Raw genomic sequence first — 19649 nt, forward strand, 5'->3', positions numbered from 1 at the left:
TCTCTCTCTCTCTCTCTCTCTCTCTCTCTCTCTCTCTCTCTCTCTCTCTCTCTTTTAAATCTCCAGCATTTTATCCGCTGGATGCATGGCTCCTGCATTGAGTGTCCCCCCCAGAAAGGCGAGGAAGAAGAGCTTGTTGTAATAAGTTTTTATGATGATATATTCCTGAACCCCCATATCATGGAGCAGGCCATCATGATCCCCCAGAATGTGCACCGGGTCCTGATCAGTCTCATGAAGTACCTGAATAAGTGGAAGCGCTACCGGCCCCTTTGGAAGCTGGATAAGGCCATCGTCATGGAGAAGTTTGCTGCCAAGAAGCCCCCGTGTGTGGCCTATGATGACAAGCTACAGTTCTACTCCAAGATCGCTTATGAAGTGACACGGCAGCCACTGATCAGGGATGACCAGTGCATTCGCCTTCAGCTGGGGCCATTGGCCTATACCGTTCAGGAGAGTGCCAGGTCCTGGGTGGTTTCTCTGGGGAGACTCCTTAGTGAGTCAGCAAAGGAAGAGCTGATTCTTCTCCATGAGGAGCTTGAGGTATAAATGGTTGCTCTGCTTGTACTGATGAAAAGCATTTCTTAAAATTTGATCTTCATTTTACTATTTCTTTCCCCTGTCAAGATACCCATAAGGTCTATCAACCTTTTCTTTTTAAATAGACTTTAAGAAAAAATCTCCAGCGGCCTCCCACTAGTCTTGAAGACCTTAAATTTGTCCTTGCAACAATTGCTGAAATTAGAAGCATCTCGTTTGCAGTGGAAGTGAGATATAAGGATATTCAAGAGAGATACCGGACGATGGCACTATATGACCTCTATGTAAGTAATTCTGTATTTCTTAAAATATTTTATGATTGGGCCATATGACCAAGAGTGTTTCCAGAAATATGGAAGATGGCACGCGGCTCTCATGCTCCCGGTTTCACATTTTGGGTAGGGTTTTTTGGTTGTTTTAGTCTTTGCCGATTAGTTCCAATCTATTCTGTCTATGACTTGTTTGGATGTTGTCTCCCTCCTTCCCCTCCCCCCCTTTCCATATTCTTCCTTTCCTTCTACCCCTATCCCTTTTCTCTGTCTCTGTCTCGCTTCTCTTTTCCTTCCTTGCCATTATTAAATAGTTTGAAGGCTTATAAGATATGGAGAGAGAAAGTGAGGAGGGGAGGGAAAAGGAGAAGTAGAGGAGGAAGAGGGAAGGAGGAAGAGAAGAGAAAGAAGGGAAAGGAGGAAGAGAAAGAAAGAGAAGAGAGAGATGGAAGGTGAAGGAGAAGAGGAAGAAGAGAGAGGAAGGGGATACAAGGGAAAAGGAAGAGGAACAAGAAAAGGAAAAGAGAGGACAGGGAAAGGGGGAGAAGGAGGAAAATAAGAGAGAGAGGGAAAAGGGGAGAAAGAAAGGGAGGAAGATGGGGGGAAGAAAGAGGAGAGGAAGAGGGAGGAAAAGGCAGAGAGAAAAAGAAGGGAGATGAAGAGAGAAGGAAAAGGACAAGGATAAGGAAAGAATGGGAGAGGGAAGGAGAAAGGGAGGGAGAGGGAGGGAGAGAGAGAAGGAAGAAGATGAAAAGGAGAGAGAGGAGAGGGAGTGGGGAGGAGAAGGAAAAGGAGAGAGAAGGGGGGAGGGAGAGGAGTAGAGGGAAGGAGAAGGAGAAGAAGGGAGAGGAAAAGAGAAGAGGGAGAGAGAAAGGAGGAGAAGGAGGAAGACGAGAGAGAATGAGAAAGAAGAAAGGAAGTATGGAGAAAAGAGGAGGAGATATAGGGAAAGGGAGAAAGAAAAAGAAAGGGTGAGGAAAGGAAGAAAAAGTGGGGGGAGGAAAAAGAAGAGAGAGACAGAGAAAGGAGAGAGGGAGACACAAAATAAAGTATAGAAGGAAGATTGCAAAGGGTGTTTTCTACACTCATGTACAGAGAATATGCCTCTTTTGTGTTCTCTTCAGTAGCTACATTGGCCTGGATATAGTATATAGAAGGTAATCAGTAACATATTAATTGATTATGTTTATCTGTTGGCCTTACTACCAACACAATGTTAACTTAGAGGCCTTAGAGGTTCCTGGTTGGAGCTCCCCTTCCCCATCCTAGCTGTGTGCCTCAGGGATATATCAAGGCCTCTTATGCTTTTTGAGACTCCATCTGCTCTGCCATAAAATGGAAATAATGGTACTGTTAGTATCTTTCTCCCAGAGTTCTTGTAAGGAAACCACTTTATAGACCTGAAAACCCTGTTATAGACTATTTTCATTCATGGTAACAGATGTTGAACAATATTAATGCTAAAAACTCTGGTTTGGAGTGTACATCAGGAAACAGAAGGATTGGACTGAATTATAGCTCTGAATGGACAGTGACAAATTTGGGGGGAAATGACTTTTTAAATTTATTTATTTATTTTTATTTTTTATTATTTTATTTTATTTTACTTTTAAACATTATTTCATTTGGTCATTTCCAAACATTATTCATTGGAAACAAAGATCATTTTCTTTTCCTCCCCCCCCACCCCCTTCCCCCTTCCCACCACATCTCTCATAGCCGACGCACGATTCCACTGGGTATCACATGTGTCCTTGATTCGAACCCATTTTCATGCTGTTGGTATTTGCATTAGAGTGTTCATTTAGAGTCTCTCCTCAGTCATATCCCCTCAACCCCTGTAGTCAAGCGGTTGCTTTTCATCAGTGTTTTTACTCCCACAGTTTATCCTCTGCTTGTGGATAGTGTTTTTTCTCCTAGATCCCTGCAGATTGTTCAGGGACATTGCATTGACACTAATAGAGAAGTCCATTACATTTGATTGTACCACAGTGTATCAGTCTCTGTGTACAATGTTCTCCTGGTTCTGCTCCTCTCACTCTGCATCACTTCCAGGAGGTTGTTCTGTTCCCATGGAATTCCTCCAGTTCATTATTCCATTAAGCACAATAGTATTCCATCACCAACATATACCACAATTTGTTCAGCCATTCCCCAATTGAAGGGCATCCCCTCATTTTCCAATTTTTGGCCACCACAAAGAGTGCAGCTATGAATATTCTTATATAAGTCTTTTTCCTTATTATCTCTTTGGGGTACAAAGCAGTACTATGGCTGGGTCAAAGGGCAGACAGTCTTTTATCGCCCTTTGGGCATAGTTCCAAATTACCCTCCAGAATGGTTGCATCAATTCACAACTCCACCAGCAATGCATTAGTGTCCCTACTTTGCCACATCCCCTCCAGCATTCATTACGGATAATGACTTTTTAGATTAGGGAATGCTTTAATTTATAAGTTTGCTATAAAATTTGGATACCTGAGTTCTTTTTTTTTTCACAAGAGTTAGTAGACAATGAGGCCTATGTCTTTATTTGGAGAGTTTAAGCCCCAATTAGGGTGAAATGCATATTATGTTCTTTAAGTGAACATAGAGATTCAACAATCGTTTGGCTGTTCTTCATTTCTTATTCATCAATCAACAGACATTTATTAAATGCCTACTATGTGCTGGATAATGGGGATACCAAGATAAAAACAAAAATCTTTGTTCTCAAGAGATTTCCATTTAACTGGGGCAGAGTGGTGGCACAATAATCTATGTATCTAAGTAAATACAAAATATATGCAAGGGAATTTCTGCTGGGGGAGGCTTATGCGGAAAGACTTCTTTTGGTGCTTGAGATGAATCTTGAAGGCCTTCAAGAGGCAGAATCAAGGAAGGAGGGCATTCTAGGCATGGGGGGACATCTAGTGCAAAGGCTGGGAGATGGGAGATGGAGGGAGGTGTGTGAGGAAAGGCAAATAGGCCAGTTGGTTCAGAATGTAGAGTGCAGGAAGGACAGTTATGTGTGATAAGGCTGTAAAGAAGGTGGCCTGAACCCAGATAGTAAAAGGATTGGAATGCCATAGGAAGAGTTTACATGTTTTATATCATGGTAAAGATTAGATACACAGAATTCTCTTCTGGGAGTCCCTTAGCTGGGACTCCAATGGCCAAGCATATAGGAGAAATAAGTAAAATGGCAATCTTGAAGCTCTTCAGGTTGTCAGAGCTCAAACCTTGGTTGGAATAGATCTCTGGAAGGCATGCAATGGAAATCATTGCAACTGGGGCTGGAAAATAAGCCCTGATTGAAGAAAGAGAGGTTCAGGGAGTAAGCTTCCATTGGAGACAGGCATTCCTTGGAAGACTTTGCAACTCACTCTATGCCATGTGTTTCATCAGCCTACTGAAGCGGAGGGGGAAATGGCTTCACAAATCGAGGAGGTGTGGAAAAGTCTGTTTACAGAATCATTGGAAGTGGAACACTCTCTTGGGGGCATAAAGAAGACATTCACAGAGGTACTTCTTTGGTTTTGATGCTATAAATCCAAAAGCCAATGAAGGAGAAGTGAAGGGGTGTGGTATGGGGCAGCATGGTCGGGGATGGACTGCTATGTGCAGTCAGGGAGACTTGGGATTCAAGGCATGAACTGCTTATCTTGGGAAAAAGCACCTGATGGGGCAGCTAGGTAGGTAAGCATAGTGGATAGAGAGGGAGACCCAGAGATGGGATAGTCTGGATTTTGATCTGGCCTCAGACACTTCCTAGCTGTGTGACCCTGGGCAAGTCACTTAACTCCCATTGCCTAGCCCCTTACTGTTCTGCCTTAGAATAAATGCTTAGCATTGATTCTAAGACAGAATATAAGGGTTTAAAAAAATATATCACCTGACCTTTTTGGGTTTCAATTTCTTTATCTATAAAATAGAGATAGAATATAAAGTGGGAATGTTGGGAGGATCAAGTGATGTTATATAAGTGCTTTTGAATCTCAAAGCTATAGATATTACCATTTAATCCTTCTGGGCCTTAGTCTCAACATCTGTAAAATGGGACTCATAATGTGTGCCCTATATTCCTCAATAGTGATGTATGGAAATAAAAGCAACTTTAAGAACTATAAGATCTTATACAAAAGTGAGTTATTCTTATCATTTCTATAAGAACTAATGATCCAAATTGTTTTTCTCAGATCACTCGCACTCAAATTTCAGACTATAAGCATGAAATACAGGACTTTGCAAAACGTTTTAATAAGGAAGGCCCTGGTTCTGTTGGCGAAGATCTTGATAAAGGTGAGAAAATGGCTGGATGTACTTGAAATACTCTGGCAGATTATCGGTAGGAATTTTGTTTCAAGAATGGTCATGAAATCACCATATAGTTTCCCAGGCATAAAAGTATTTTTCTAATATCATTTTCTGAGATATTTATAATGATGCAAATATGGAATCCAAGACTCAAGTTGTCAACAGGCATTTATTTTTATTTTTTAAAACCTTGTACTAGTGAGGGATCAGGAACCAAAGTTTGACAGGTAACTGAGAGGGAGGGAACACAAAGAGACACCACTTCCTTCCCAGGCAGAACTGTCCCAGAGAAATTGAAGTTAATCAATGTCCAGAGTTGAAAGGTAAGAGGATGTCCCTTTCAATCTCTGGTTTCTGTTCTCTTCTTTGGATGATTGATATCTGTGATCCCCTTAGTACATTGAAGAAAAGATGTCTAATTCTTCGGTAAATTATAAGATCTATTTATTAGTTGATAGGTCTGGTATGGTAGGTTAGGGAAGAGGGAAACAGGAAGTTCCTAATCTATTTTCCACCTAAAGTTTCTTCAAGGGGTTGAATCTCAGGTCTAGGGACCTAAGTCCCAGAAGACCTTAGGATCTTTGTGGAGTCAGGTTGATGTAATTTCCTGAGACAGATCTACAGCTTTTGAAGGAAATCTTCAGGGTGGATAGTCTTTTGCCTTCCACAAAGGGAAAAAAGTCTCTATCCACCACTTATAAAGAAAGATGGTTAATCTGGTCTCTTCAAATCAATGAAGGATTGTAGCCAGATAAGATCACTGAGATTTTCTCCTTTCCCTCTCAGTTCAGAAGGATAAGAAGAAGTAGTATATTCCCAATTGTTCAACTGCTTTTCTTAGCTGGAAATTCCAGTCCTATCCCCTGTTGGCAGCCAAAGTTCTATTTCCTTCTTGCATGAAATTTCATTGTAAAATACACTTTGCTGTATCATATCATATCATAAAGATATCATATATCTTTCTCATCCACAACTTTAATCTTCTGTCTTAGACTGGACACTAAGTATCAGTTCCAAGGCAGAAGAGTGCTGAGGGCTAGGCAATTGGAACTAAATGACTTGCCTAGTTGAGTCAGTTATTGAATTTTCTTAACTAAATTTATTGAAGGGAAACAGAAAAGGGAACAGGGCAGGTGGAGGGTAAGGAATTAATGTTCAGGAGGGAAGGAGGGAGAAAGGATCCCTAACTAACTAATATCCTTCCCCTCAAAGTCAGGACAGATCAGGTTTGGTTCACCTGACCTCTTGGGGTCAGAATAAAGAGGACTCTGGTTCTTGGCTGCACAGTGAGTGTCCCAAGTTCAGATTCAAGGAGGTAGATGGAAATCTTCCTTGTTGGACAGCTTATTTTTCAAAGTCCTGTCCAATTAGCTTGTCTTCTGGAGAGATCTGGGTCAGGAATCACAGAGCAAGAGATCACTGGATCAAGGAGCTAGCTGGAGCTAACCTTGCTAGTGTGTGATACCAGACAGAAGTCAGAAGTCCCAACTACTGGATCAGCTCCGCTCTCCTCTCTCTCCAAAGTTCTGAGTTCCTTTTTACCTGTCCCCCACTGCTGTGGAATTCTGCAGCTTTTTTTCCAGTCCATTTCTCTCCAAAGTGTCAAACCTTCTCTTACACTATCTAAAAACAAGATTGTATAGGAGATAATAGAGATAATCAAAAGAAGAATCCTAGTTTTAAGAGAGGGTGACATTACCTTCTTACAGAAAGGGAGATTTTAGTTGAGATTTGAAGGAAGCCACAGAGACCAGGAAGTAAAGATGAGGATGGAGTGAATTCTAGGTATGGGAGACAGTCAGGGAAAATTCCTAGTCAGGTGCAGCTGGGTGGCTCAGTGGGTAGAGAGCTGGGTTGGAGATGGGAAGTCTTAGGTTCAAATCTGGCCTCAGACACTTCCTAGCTGGGTGGCCCTGGGCAAGTCACTTGACCCCCATTGCGTAACCCTTACTGCTCTTCTGCTTTAGAACCAATATACAGTATCAATTCTATGGAGATAAGGGGTTTAAAAATTTTTAAAAAAAGAATGAAAATTTCCCGAGTGGGTAAATGGAGTATTTTCTATAAGGAGTCATCCTATTTGTGACTGAAACTTTATGAATCTTTTTCCAGGAGTGGAACTCTTATCTGTTTTTGAGAAGGAGCTACATGTACATGAAAAAAACCGCCAGGAGCTGGCTAATGCTGAAAAGCTCTTTGATCTTCCAATCACCATGTATCCAGAAATGCTGCAAGTACAGAGGGAAATGGCTGGGCTGAGGCAAATCTATGACATTTATACAGCCCTGAAGGTTAGTGACCCAGTGGGCAGGCTGGGTGAGAAACGCTGGAAATATTTGGGCTCAGTGGACTCACCTTCCCAATTTTTGTTTTTTTAAGACTTTCTACCTTTGGTTATAATGGAGGGTGGGGAGGAGAGGGTGATAGCAAACCAGTCCTCGGCCTGCAGGCCAAGAACTCAGAGACTAAGGAAGTAAGCCAGCGGTCATCTTGATGCTTCATGTGAACACTCATCAGGAGGATTCAGGCTGTTGTCTCCACCGGAGAGGCTAATCTCCCCCAAACTGTGAAGAAACTGCCTTTGTTAAATTAAAATGTAATGAGTGGGGGCAGCTGGGTGGCTCAGTGGATGGAGAGCCAGGTCTAGAGACAGGAGGTCCTGGGTTCACCTGTGGCCTCAGACACTTCCTAGCTGTGTGACCCTGGGCAAGTCACTTAACCCCCATTGCCTAGCCCTTTACTGCTCCCCTGCCTTGGAACCAATACCATATCGATTCTAAGATGGACAGTAACAGTTAAAAAATGTAATTAGAAATGGTTAACAAAATGGACAAAACTACAACCCAAAATAGATAATGTGAATTTGTGGTTTTCCAAGTCACTATATGCTGGTCCTCCCCCCCCATCCTCCAGGAATCCTTGCCAATTTGAGTCTGACACTGCTCGTCTATACTCTTTCCCAAATAATTGAATGTAAAAAATATAGTCAGCCATTATGTGGATTATAAAATGCATGTGGAAATCTTCAATTTTAAATGATTCGGTCATGGGTCTTTAGCCCACGGCACACAATCATGCAGTTAGGAGAGCTGGGAAATGGCAGCCACTAGTCCAATCAGTACCACGGACAGGGCCAACCACCAGCCTTTGCCTATAGACCTCCTGCAGGGCTGAAGGGCAGGCCATCTCCCTAGGCAGCCTGTTCCACTCGGGAGCCTTCTAATTGTTAGGAAGTTTGTCCTGATATCCAGCCTAAATCCAGGTCTTTATAACCTCTGCCTCGTTCTACCTCCTGGGCCCAAGCAGAACAAGGCATTACCTCTTTCCCTTATAGCCTGTCAATCCTGGAAGGCAAATGTTAACTTCAATTACTTTTTTTTTTAAACCCCTATCTTCTGTCTTAGAATGAGTACTAGGCACCTGGGGTTAAGTGACTTGCCCAGGATCATACAGTCAGGAAAGTACCTGAGGTCAGATTTGATCTCAGGTCCTCCTGTCTCTAGGCTTGGTTCTCTATGTGCCAAGCCACCTAGCTGCACACACTCAATTACTCTTAATTCAAATCAAATAGCAAGAGTGGCTGCTGAGTGCAAGGTTATAGGAGAAGCCTCGTTTTAAATAAGGAAGGGTCTCTAAGCTAATGGAGCTCACAGACTAGTTTTCCTAAGATTTACTTTTTCGATGAACATAGCTAACATTTACATAGTGCTTTAGGGTTTGCAAAGTACACATAGGTTATGGTGTTTCTTTAAAAAAAAACAAACAGTTCTTTTTTTGTCACTCTAGAAGCTCAAAAATTTGTTTTTTAGACATTTCTTATTGCCCTTCCATACAATAGGCATGCACTCATGAAGCCTCAAATCAGAATTTTTTTAATTTTTAAAAATTAAAAAAATTATTGTTTTAATTAAGTTAATTAAATTTAAAATGTTAAAAATTATTATTTTTTAATTTTTAAAAGTGAAAAAAAAGATAGTGAAAATTAGACTTTTCTATTATGTTCACATTGGTTGTCTGAGGGATATCTTGTTGACCGAACCTACTGTGTTTTCCCAGGCTGCCAAAGAAGAATGGTCTCAGACATTGTGGGTTAATCTGAATGTTCAGTTTCTCCAGGAAGGAATTGAAAACTTCCTCAAAGCAATTAGAAAACTTCCCAGGAATGTGCGAAGCCTATCTGTTGCCTTTTATTTGGAATCTAGAATGAAGGCCTTTAAAGATTCCATACCTTTGCTTCTCGACTTGAAGAATGAAGCTCTGAGAGAGAGGTCTGTTCTATTCCATTGTTGGTTGTTGTGGAAATATGAGAGATTATTTATTTATTTTCTGAGTTCTTAACCTTCTATCTTAGAATCAATAGATTAGGCAATGGAGGTTAAGTGATTTGCCCAGGGTTATATAGCTAGGAAGTGTCTGAGGTCAGACTTGAATCCAGGACCTCCTGTCTCTAGGCCTTGACCTCTATCCACCCAGCCACCTCATTGCCCCGTGATTATTTTAGCTTTATAGACAACCAGCTCACTTCTCTGTCTCTTTCTTTAAGAGGAAATGCTTTTCAAAATAAGGACCAAGTTTTCCTTCCTTCCTTCCTTCCTTCCTTCCTTCCTTCCTTCCTTCCTTCCTTCCTTCCTTCCTTCCTTCCTTCCTTCCTTCCTTCCTTCCTTCCTTCCTTCCTTCCTTCCTTCCTTCCTTCCTTCCTTCCTTCCTTCCTTCCTTCCTTCCTTCCTTCCTTCCTTCCTTCCTTCCTTCCTTCCTTCCTTCCTTCCTTCCTTCCTTCCTTCCTTCCTTCCTTCCTTCCTTCCTCCCTCCCTCCCTCCCTCCTTCCCTCCCTCCCTTCCTCCCTCCCTCCCTCCCTCCCTCCCTCCCTCCCTCCCTCCCTCCCTCCCTCCCTCCCTCCCTCCCTCCCTCCCTTCCTTCCTTCCTTCCTTCCTTCCTTCCTTCCTTCCTTCCTTCCTTCCTTCCTTCCTTCCTTCCTTCCTTCCTTCCTTCCTTCCTTCCTTCCTTCCTTCCTTCCTTCCTTCCTCCCTCCCTCCCTCCCTCCCTCCCTCCCTCCCTCCCTTCCTTCCTTCCTTCCTTCCTTCCTTCCTTCCTTCCTTCCTTCCTTCCTTCCTTCCTCCCTCCCACCCTCTCTCTCTCTCTCTCTCTCTCTCTCTCTCTCTCTCTCTCTCTCCTTTCTTTCTTTCTTTCTTTCTAGGGTTATGCATTGGGGTTAAGTGACTTGTCCATGGGAGGGGGGGTTGGGGGGGCAGACTCAAGATGGCAGCTCTGTGGCAGCCAAAGCCCAACCCACTCTGACTATCCTTCCATACCAATCTTTAAAAAGCGTTTCAAAAATACAGGAATCCAAACCCAGGGCCACATAGCTAGGATTCTGAAGCTAGATTTGAGCCTTGGACCTCTTGTCTCTAGGCCTCAAGTTTCTTAACTATTATTTCTTAACTACTGCTCCTTAAAAATAAGGACCAAAGCTCTTAACTATAAGGATTCTTAAACACTGGAACAAATGAAAGGAAACTGGGGACCAACATTTTCTGAAGGTCTTAATAGATGATTTCAATGTGCTTCTGTCCTTGAGGTGGAGAAAAAGAGAAACAATCACTGTCCAGCCATCCCTGTGTGTGCCTCTTCCTCCCCAGTTTTGGTTAGATAGAATTTTAGGACCAAAAAGAGACTGAGAATAACTAGTATAACTTTCCTCTCATCACAGCTGAAGAATCAGGCTCAAGACATGTCTCACCCAAAGCCATGTTTGGAACTCAGGTCCACTCTGCCTCTGATACAGACACCTCCCCAGTGTGTCCACATAGCTAGCTAGTGTATCTTTGCAGATTCACAGAGCTGAAAGGGACCTTAGACATGATCTAGTCCTCCTTTTTCAGAGGAAGTAATTGAGGCCTACATAGGGGAAGTGTCCAGCCTGCAGTCACACAACCAGTTAATGTGGCAACAAGGGAGTGCAAGGGGCTAGAGTACTTGGACTTGGAACCAGGTCCAATGAACTGAGTTCAAATTCAGTCCCAGATACTAGCTCATGTTTTTTGCTAGACTTGCCCTGAGTTAGTCGTGCATGTCTTAATCTGATGGTCCTATGGGTCTTGCTGCTGGTCCCTGGTCCCTTACAGGGGAAACTTCAGTGGACACAAGGTTAGGGGAGCTGCTCCCTTTGAGCTTCTGGCTTCGGTTAGAGTCTGCTCTCATAGGAAGATGAGTGGGCTCAGCCATGCTCTTTTAGGTAAAGCCTGGGGGCTTTCTTTGTGATGCTGTTTTAAAGAAAAGGCAGAAACTCTAACACATTGATAGTAGGCAAAAACCAAAGCACCCAAATGCTCTTTTCCCCAGAAACAGTCCATCTGTTTCTTTCAGAACCTTAGCTGGCAGGGACTCTCCTTTCCTTTCCTGAAGGAGAAGCTTCATCTCAGAGAGAGAAGGAAGGAAGGAAGGGAGGGTAGGAGGAAAAGAGGGAGGAAGGGATGGAAAATCAAGAGGGAAGAAATGAAAGAGAAAGTAGGCAGGCAGGAAGGCAGGAAGTCTGTGTAGATGGAGATTGCTTGGGGGCTCAGTGGATTGAGAGCCAGGCCTAGAGATGGGAGGTTCTGGGTTCAAATGTGACCTCTGACCCTTCCTAGCTGTGTGACCCTGGGCAAGTCACTTAACTCCCATTACTTAGCCCTTACTGCTCTTCTGCCTTGGAACCAATATACATGATTGGTTTTAAGATGGAAGGTAGAGGTTTAAAGAAAGAAAATCTATGTAGCTGCCTGTTTCATTTCTAGGAGTTAAAGTTTCTCTATCTATAATTCATGTGAAGGTTGCCCACTTAGCAGCGTGCCAGGCCTCTCTGATTTGGAATCCACCAGATTTTCAATTCCAAAAACTCTTTTCTCTCCCATGCGCTTGAATGGGAGGCAAAAGAAGGGTACCAAACTCGTTCCCAGAGGGGTGAGGTCTTTCTCTTCCTTACCTAATGCTATCTTTGCCTTTAGATTTTTTGGCTAGTAGAACCCTGGTAGTCTTTGAGCCCACCCTTATACAAGCACAAGTAAAGAAGAGAGATTGAGTCTCGTGTCAACCTTTTCTTGTAGATGAGGTCCTGACAGCAAGAGGTCTGATATTTGGGTGTTTGCTCTTAGACTGGGGCCTGGTGGCATAAATCCTAGGGTGAGGGGTTCTTCTGGACTGGACTCAGTATAGGTTCAGGGGCTTGATCCCAATCCTAGCCTGATGATAATGGAAAGCTATGGCGTTGGTTCAGGGAGATGGGACATTGAGTGGAAGTAGGGAGCAGGAGAGAGGCCAAGGAAGAGTTCCAATGACATGATCCTTCCATTCTACCTCCAGCCTCCTCCCTGTCTGGTCCATCTTCCACACAGCTGCCACACCAACCTTACTGAAGTCCAGATCTACCACCCACTTCCCTGGGCAGGAAGCTTCAGGGGCTTCCTACTGCTTCTGGGATAAAATGCAAAACTCCTCACTGGATATACATTGAAAGCCCTTCACAGTCCTGCTCCAGCCTCCCTTCTGGAGGTTTCTTTTTCCTGTGGGTCCCTTTTGTGTAGCCAATGTTTCAGCCCATCTGTCTTGCTTGTTGTTGCCCAAACTAAGCAGCCTCCCTGCCTTACCCCAGGCAGTCAGTTCACCTGCCTAGACCTTCATCTCATAGAGGCCCCAGCTTCCTTCAGGGTTCAACTCATGTGGCACCTCTTTTGGAAAGTCTTGCCTGATTTCCCTTGTTAGAGTCCTCTCTCCTCTAGTTATGGATATACTCATGTCCGTATGTTGTTTTCTCTTAAATAGAATGTATGCCCCTGAAAGGCAGGGACTATTTTTTTAAGTCCTTGTATCGCTAGTGCCTAGAGGTCAGGCAGCAAACATTTTTTTTAAACCCTTACCTTCCGTCTTAAAGTCAATACTATGTATTGGTTCCAAGGCAGAAGAGTGGTAAGGGCTAGGCAATGGGAGTCAAGTGACTTGCCCAGGGTCACACAACTGGGAAGTGTCTGAGGCCAGATTTGAACCAGGACCTCCCGTCTCTAGGCCTGGCTCTCAATCCACTGAGCTACCCAGCTGCCCCCAGCAAACGTTTTTTAAGCACCATCTGTATGCATTGGCACAGTAGAAATGCTTCTTGGATTGAATTGTAAATTATTTGTATATTCCTTGTATTCTCCCTTACCTACTAGATTAGAAAACCCCTTGAGAGCAACAATTTTATTTCATTTAAAAAAATCTTTATTCCTTCTGTGTAGAGGGAATTTTATCCCCTCCCCCTCCTGGATTGCCGATCTGGCTCATCCCATTTTTCACATGCCATGAATATAACTAAAAGGATGTGGGTGGCGACCAGGAAGGGACTACTTCCCATAGCAGGCAGGAGAGAGGGAGGAAGGATCCTGCAGGATGAGCTACATGTGGTCAGACTTAGAGTAAGAAAGAGACTTTAAATCTATGCTTATCTACCTTTTCTATTTAAAGTGATTATTAATAAACTTTATGGAAAATAAGAACTTGAAGATATTAATTTAAATCTAACATTTCCTCTTCCCAATTCCCATCTACCTCCACCTGGTGCCTGGCAAATAGTGGACACTCATTAATTATGTAAATGAATGACTGGCACTGTGATAAATTGAGTAAGACTTAACTGTGCCTATATTGGTTCATTTTCAGACACTGGAAAGAACTTATGGAAAAAACGGGCATATTTTTCGAGATGACAGATACATTTACTCTGGAAAATATGTTTGCCATGGAACTTCACAAACATACAGATGTTATCCAGGAGATTGTAGTCTCTGCAGTCAAGGAAATCACTATTGAGAAGGTAAGAGTGCTGATTTAAAATATAAAAGCCCACAAAAACATATTTCTCCTCCAAGAGAAGTCATTAGATTCATTATTCCTACTTTTGGTCCTTGTCAAGTTGATTCAGTCATATTAAACTCTTCATGACTCTGTTTTTTAAAATTTTATTTTCATTATCATATTGGCATTGTCATAAGATCATACCCCAAATAACCAAAACAAACCCATAAATACACTGATGTGAAAGACAACTCCATCAGTTCTTTCTCTGGAGGGGGAGAGCATTCCCTGTTATGTTTTTCAGGATTGTTCCAGATCATTGTATTGCTGAGAGTAGCTACGTTTTCACAGATAATCATTGTCCAATATTGCTGTTATTGTGGACAACGTTCTCCCAATTCTGCTTATTTCGCTTTGCATCAGTTCCTGCAGATCTTTCTAGTCATTTCTCAAATCATCTTGTTTATCATTTCTTATAACACAATAGTATTTCATCACTAACATGTACCACAATTTGTATGGCCATTCCCCAATTGATGGACATCCCCTCACTTTCCAATTCTTTGCCACCACAAAAAGAACTGCTAGAATTTTTTTTTTTGTGCAAGTAGATCCTTTCTCTTTTTAAAAAAATTATCTCTTTGGCATACAGACCCAGTAGTGGTATAACTGGATCAAAGGGTATTCATAGTTTTACAGCCCTTTGGTTCCAAATTGCCCTCCAGAAGGGTTGGACAGTTCACAACTCCACCAACAATGCATTAGTGGCCCAATGTTGCTACATTCACCATTTTCCTTTACTACCGTATTGGCCAATCTGATAGGTATGAGCTGATATCTCTAATTTCTCTAATCAAGAGTTGTTTAGAACATTTTTTTCATGAGTATTGATGGCTTTGATTTCTCCATCTGAAAATTGCTTGTTCATATCCTTTGACCACTTATTAGTTGGAGAATGACTTGTATTCTTATAAAGTTGACTTAGTTCTCCATAAATTTGAGAAATTAGACTTTATCAGAGATATTTGTTATAAAATTTCCCCCCCAGTTTGTTATTTCCCTTCTAATTTTAATTATATTAGTTTTGTTTGTACAAAAGCCTTTTAATTTAATATAATACTCTCTCTCTCTCTCTTGTTTGGTCATAAGTTCTTCCCTTCTCCAAAGATATGCCAGGTAAACTATTCTGTGTTCCCCCATTTTAGTTATGGTATCACTCTTTATATCTAAATCATATGTTTTGACTGTATCTTGGTATAGGGCATTTGGGGTTTTCTTGGCAAAGAAATTGGAGGAGTGTACCAGTTCCTTCTCCAGTTCGTTTTACAGATGAAGAAACTGAGGAAAACAGGATTAAGTGACTTACCCAGGGTCACACAGCTAATAAGTGGCTGGATCTGAACCCAGAAAGAGGGATCTTCCTGACTCCCTTCCTGGTTATCTCTTGTACCATATATCAGCCTTTATTTCTAATAACTCATTAAGAAAACACAATTTCTTGATCTGAAAATTTACTTTTGTACACATTGCATTTCTCCAGTAGAAAGCAACCTCCTTTGAGGGAAAGGCTTAAAATTTGTTTTTAATTTTTGCTTGATTTTTGTTTTGCCTGGTGCCTACCATAAGGATTTTCACAAGGCCAACTCAAGAAATCTTTGGTGAATTGAACTGAGTTCTACTTTTGATTGTCCCAAATAATAGAACTAGACTTTATAGCAGAATTGAAGAGAATTGCTGCTAAATACTAGAGCTAGACTTTCAAGCTCTTCACAGCTTGGTCTTACCTTGCCAGCTGTATTGGACGTAATTCCCCTCCACTTTACAGTCCATCCAAACTGGCCTTCTTGCTCTTCTTCGTGGAGGACATTTCCTTTCCCCATCTCTGGGTCTTGGTGTAGCCTATCTGTCCCCTCTGCTTACAGAGCCCTCCTCCCTCACCTCTGCCTCTTGGATTCCTCAGCCTTCATCAAGACTGAACTCCAGCATGGGCGGCCTTCTGCAGGCTGCCTTTTGTGGTCACCTCTCTCCCTCCCTGCCTCAGGTTACTTTAAGTCTGTTTGGTATGGGTTTTGTCTATAATGGTATCTATGTGTGTGTTGGCCCGCCTGTGAGAATGTGAGGTCCTCAGGGGGACAGTTTGCATCCCTAGCACTGAGCACCCAGTAGGCATTTCATATATCTTATTGATCGACCATTCTTTTTGTCTCCTCCAACAGGGTGTCAAGGACATATTAGACACATGGGAAAATATGAAATTTACTGTCATTAAATACTTTAAAGGAACTCAAGAGCGAGGATTCATTTTGGGATCAGTAGATGAAATTATTCAATCCCTTGATGATAACACTGTCAATCTCCAGAGCATTTCAGGAAGCAGATTTGTGGGACCCTTTCTGTCAACTGTGCACAAATGGGAAAAAACTCTCTCCTTAATTGGTGAAGTTATTGAGGTAAGAAAAAAATCCAGGAATGGTTCATGTAGTAAGGTTTGATATGCGCAGTGAAGGGCGTAATATTAATAATGATAATAATAACTCTTTATATAGCACTTACTATGCAATGTTCTAAGGATTTTACAAAAATTGTCTCGTTTTAGCCTCCCCGCAAACTGGGAAGTAGGTGCGGTTATTTATTCTCATTTATAGATGAGGAAACAAGCAATAAAGGTTAAGTGACTTGCCTATGGTCATACAGCTAATAAATGCCTGAGGTCAGATTTGATCCCAGAACTTCGAATTTTTGTACTTAGAAGAATCCGTTTATAGTGGCAGTACTGAGGGTGGAGTAAGGTTCTCCTTATTTTGTTTGGTTAAGTTTTCTCTAGGTGTATTTGTTATGCTTTTGGGTATGATTAAATTTGAACTCGACCTCACTTACTTTACTAAGAACATCTAGATTATGTGAGATGAGTTTTTTTTCTTCCACTTCTCTCAACCTGCCTGTCTTCATCTTTCCTTCCTTCTCTCTTATTTCAATGAATGAATTAAAAAAATCCCACTTAAAAAGTGATTACTATTACTGGGCTGAATATTAGGGATGGAAATATAAATAGAGAAAACAAGGAGCTGAAAGGGACCATACATAAAAAAATTCTCTTGTGAGGCTGATAGAAAGCCTCGGACGTCTTCCTGGTTTAGTGTCTGATTGGAAGGCAAGGATCAGGGATTCAAAAATAAAAAGGCTTTCTTTGCTGAGCCTCACCTCCCAATTGTTCCCTTGATGGCTCTCTTTCTGTCTCCTGTAAAACCCATTTATTTATTTAAATTAAATTAAGTTTATGTAATTAATTTAGAATATTTTCCCTGGTTACATGAATCATGTTCTTTCTCTCCCCTTCTCCCACATCCCTCCTGTAGCCAACAAGCAATTCCACTGATTTATTTATTTATTCATTCATTCATTTATTTATTTATTCATCTATCTTTCTATCTATCTATCTATCTATCTATCTATCTATTTATATTATTTATTATTGATCTCTCATTCATCTTGACTTTTCTTGACTCTCAGAAGTATCTCACTGGCCATCTGGTTCTCTCAAAAGGCACAGTCTCAGATCACTTTTTCATCCTAGTAATCCTCCTCTGGACATTTTCTAGTTTTCTGTTGTCCTAAACAATATGTCTTCTATAACCCAACCCACGACTTCTGGTGGAGAACCCACAGGGACAGTTATCTCTCCATTCCAGGAAGCTAAACCTTTAATAAAGCAGCCCAAGAGATCATTAGCTGTTGGTTAACATGTGACAATGTCTACTCTTGTTGAACACTAACAGTCTGCTACCCCCCCCTCCAGATATTTTTAAGAAAGACTCCTGTCTAGCCAATCCTCCCTCTGCTCCTGATCTTGTACTTTTGAAGGTAATTTTTTTGGACCCACTTGTAAGAGTTGCGTCAGCTCTTGCCTAGACTACTATTGTAGACTCTTAATTGGTTTCTTTCTACAAACTACCTCTCTTCATACAACTGCCAAAATTATTTTCCCAATGTGCAGGTCTGATCATGTCCTTCCTCTACCCTATAAACTTCTGTGGCTCCCAAGGACATCCATTGGGATAAAACATCACATACTCTTGTGTGGAACATTTAAAGCCTTCCATAATTTGTCCCTAACCTACTTTTTTTTTTTTTAAGCCCTTACCTTCCATCTTGGAGACAATATTGTGTATTGGCTCCAAGGCAGAAGAGTGGTAAGGGCTAGGCAGTGGGGGTCAAGTGACTTGCCCAGGGTCACACAGCTGGGAAGTGTCTGAGGCCAGATTTGAACCTAGGACCTCCCATCTCTAGGCCTGACTCTCAATCCACTGAGCCACCCAGCTGCTACCCCTAACCTACTTTTTAAAAATGTTGTGTCTATAATATTCTTCTTTCTCCATTCTATGGTCAAGTCAAAGTTAGACTTTCCACAATTCATATTATGCTCCATATATAATCTCACTGCCTTTGTTCTGACTGTCCTTCATGCCAGGAATGCACTTCCATCTCACTTGGGCCTCTTAGAATCCTTTCTTTTCTTCAAAACTTTGCTCCCCTGAAATCTACATGAACCCTTTACTGATGCTTCCTCCCCCTCACTGTCATAATGGATTTGTGGTCCACTAAGACTCCCAGATCCCTTTCAAAACAATTGCTTTTTACCCATGCTTCCCCCATCTTGTAATTAATTGGTCAGTCAATTTAGCATTACTGAAGGGAAGCGGTTTGAGATTAAGGTTGGAAAGATAGATTGGAGGTAGATTACAGAAGTCCAAGAACTGATACTTTATTTGATAGCCAGTGGAAAACTGCTGAAGACCTTTCAGGACCCTTCACAATCTGGCTATCACCCATCTCTAGGGCTTTGTTTTATATGACTTTATCTTATATATTTTTGTCTTCCAGACAAACCAGACTTATTACTACCCCAGTTCTTGCCCCGCTCTCTCTTCTTTGCTTTTGTTCACACTGTGCCCCATTCTTGGAATGTGCTTTTCTTTATCTCAAACTCTGGAAACCCTTTTTTCCTTCAAGATCCAAATTAGGTCACAACTCTGTTAGGAAGCCTTCTTTAATCACCTCTTCCTCCAGCTGATCAGCAATTTCTTCCATCTTGCATTTGTCATCACCTTTTGAACTCATCATTCTTTATACATTTATAATTGTGACATGGAAATCACTTTAAAAGACTGATATATATTAATTTAAGGTTGCCAAGGAATTCAGCTATGTAATGAAAACTCAAGTCAGCAGTCAACCTTTTATGGAGTTTTTAATTACAAACAGGAGGAAGAAAGGTATTAGAGATAGATAGATAGATAGAGAGAGAGAGAGAGAGAGAGAGAGAGAGAGAGAGAGAGAGAGAGAGATAGAGAGAGAGAGAGAAAGGGGAGAGAAGGGAATAGGGCTTAAATACCCCCTCTGCATAGGGCTGGGCCAAAGGCCCAAGCCCTTAGATAGCTGAGGCAAAGAAAAGAGATCAGTCCCTATCACTCACGTGACCAAAATGGAGAAACAGCCTCAGGGGCCTCCACCTCCAGCCTCCTTCAGAGCAAGCCCTCCTCTCAGACCTCTCCAGGAGCTGTCCCTCCAGGACCTCTCTCCTCTCAGACTCCTTCAGAGCAAAACCTCTCAGAGCAAAAAACCTCCTCAGAGCAAAACCTCCTCCAAGCAAAAACCTCCTCCTCTCAGACTCCGCTATCTTTAAGGAAACCATCTAAGTCTCCTCCCCTCAGTTCTCACATCTACCAATCACTGTCGATG

General features: G+C 41.9%; 1 protein-coding gene across 2 annotated transcripts in view; it reads left to right on the top strand.

The window, feature by feature from the left end:
- Positions 1 to 19649, top strand: part of DNAH10 (dynein axonemal heavy chain 10) — a 196398-nt gene that overhangs the window by 61269 nt on the left and 115480 nt on the right. For both annotated transcript variants that reach the window (XM_007489932.3, XM_056821891.1), the window contains 8 exons: positions 67 to 543; positions 666 to 824; positions 4197 to 4313; positions 4988 to 5090; positions 7218 to 7396; positions 9162 to 9373; positions 13776 to 13929; positions 16127 to 16360. In XM_007489932.3, coding sequence (XP_007489994.2) covers positions 67 to 543; positions 666 to 824; positions 4197 to 4313; positions 4988 to 5090; positions 7218 to 7396; positions 9162 to 9373; positions 13776 to 13929; positions 16127 to 16360 — 1635 coding nt within the window. The remainder of the gene's footprint in view (positions 1 to 66; positions 544 to 665; positions 825 to 4196; positions 4314 to 4987; positions 5091 to 7217; positions 7397 to 9161; positions 9374 to 13775; positions 13930 to 16126; positions 16361 to 19649) is intronic.

This window comes from Monodelphis domestica, chromosome 3 (assembly GCF_027887165.1).
Source record: "Monodelphis domestica isolate mMonDom1 chromosome 3, mMonDom1.pri, whole genome shotgun sequence".
Lineage (NCBI taxonomy): Eukaryota > Metazoa > Chordata > Mammalia > Didelphimorphia > Didelphidae > Monodelphis > Monodelphis domestica.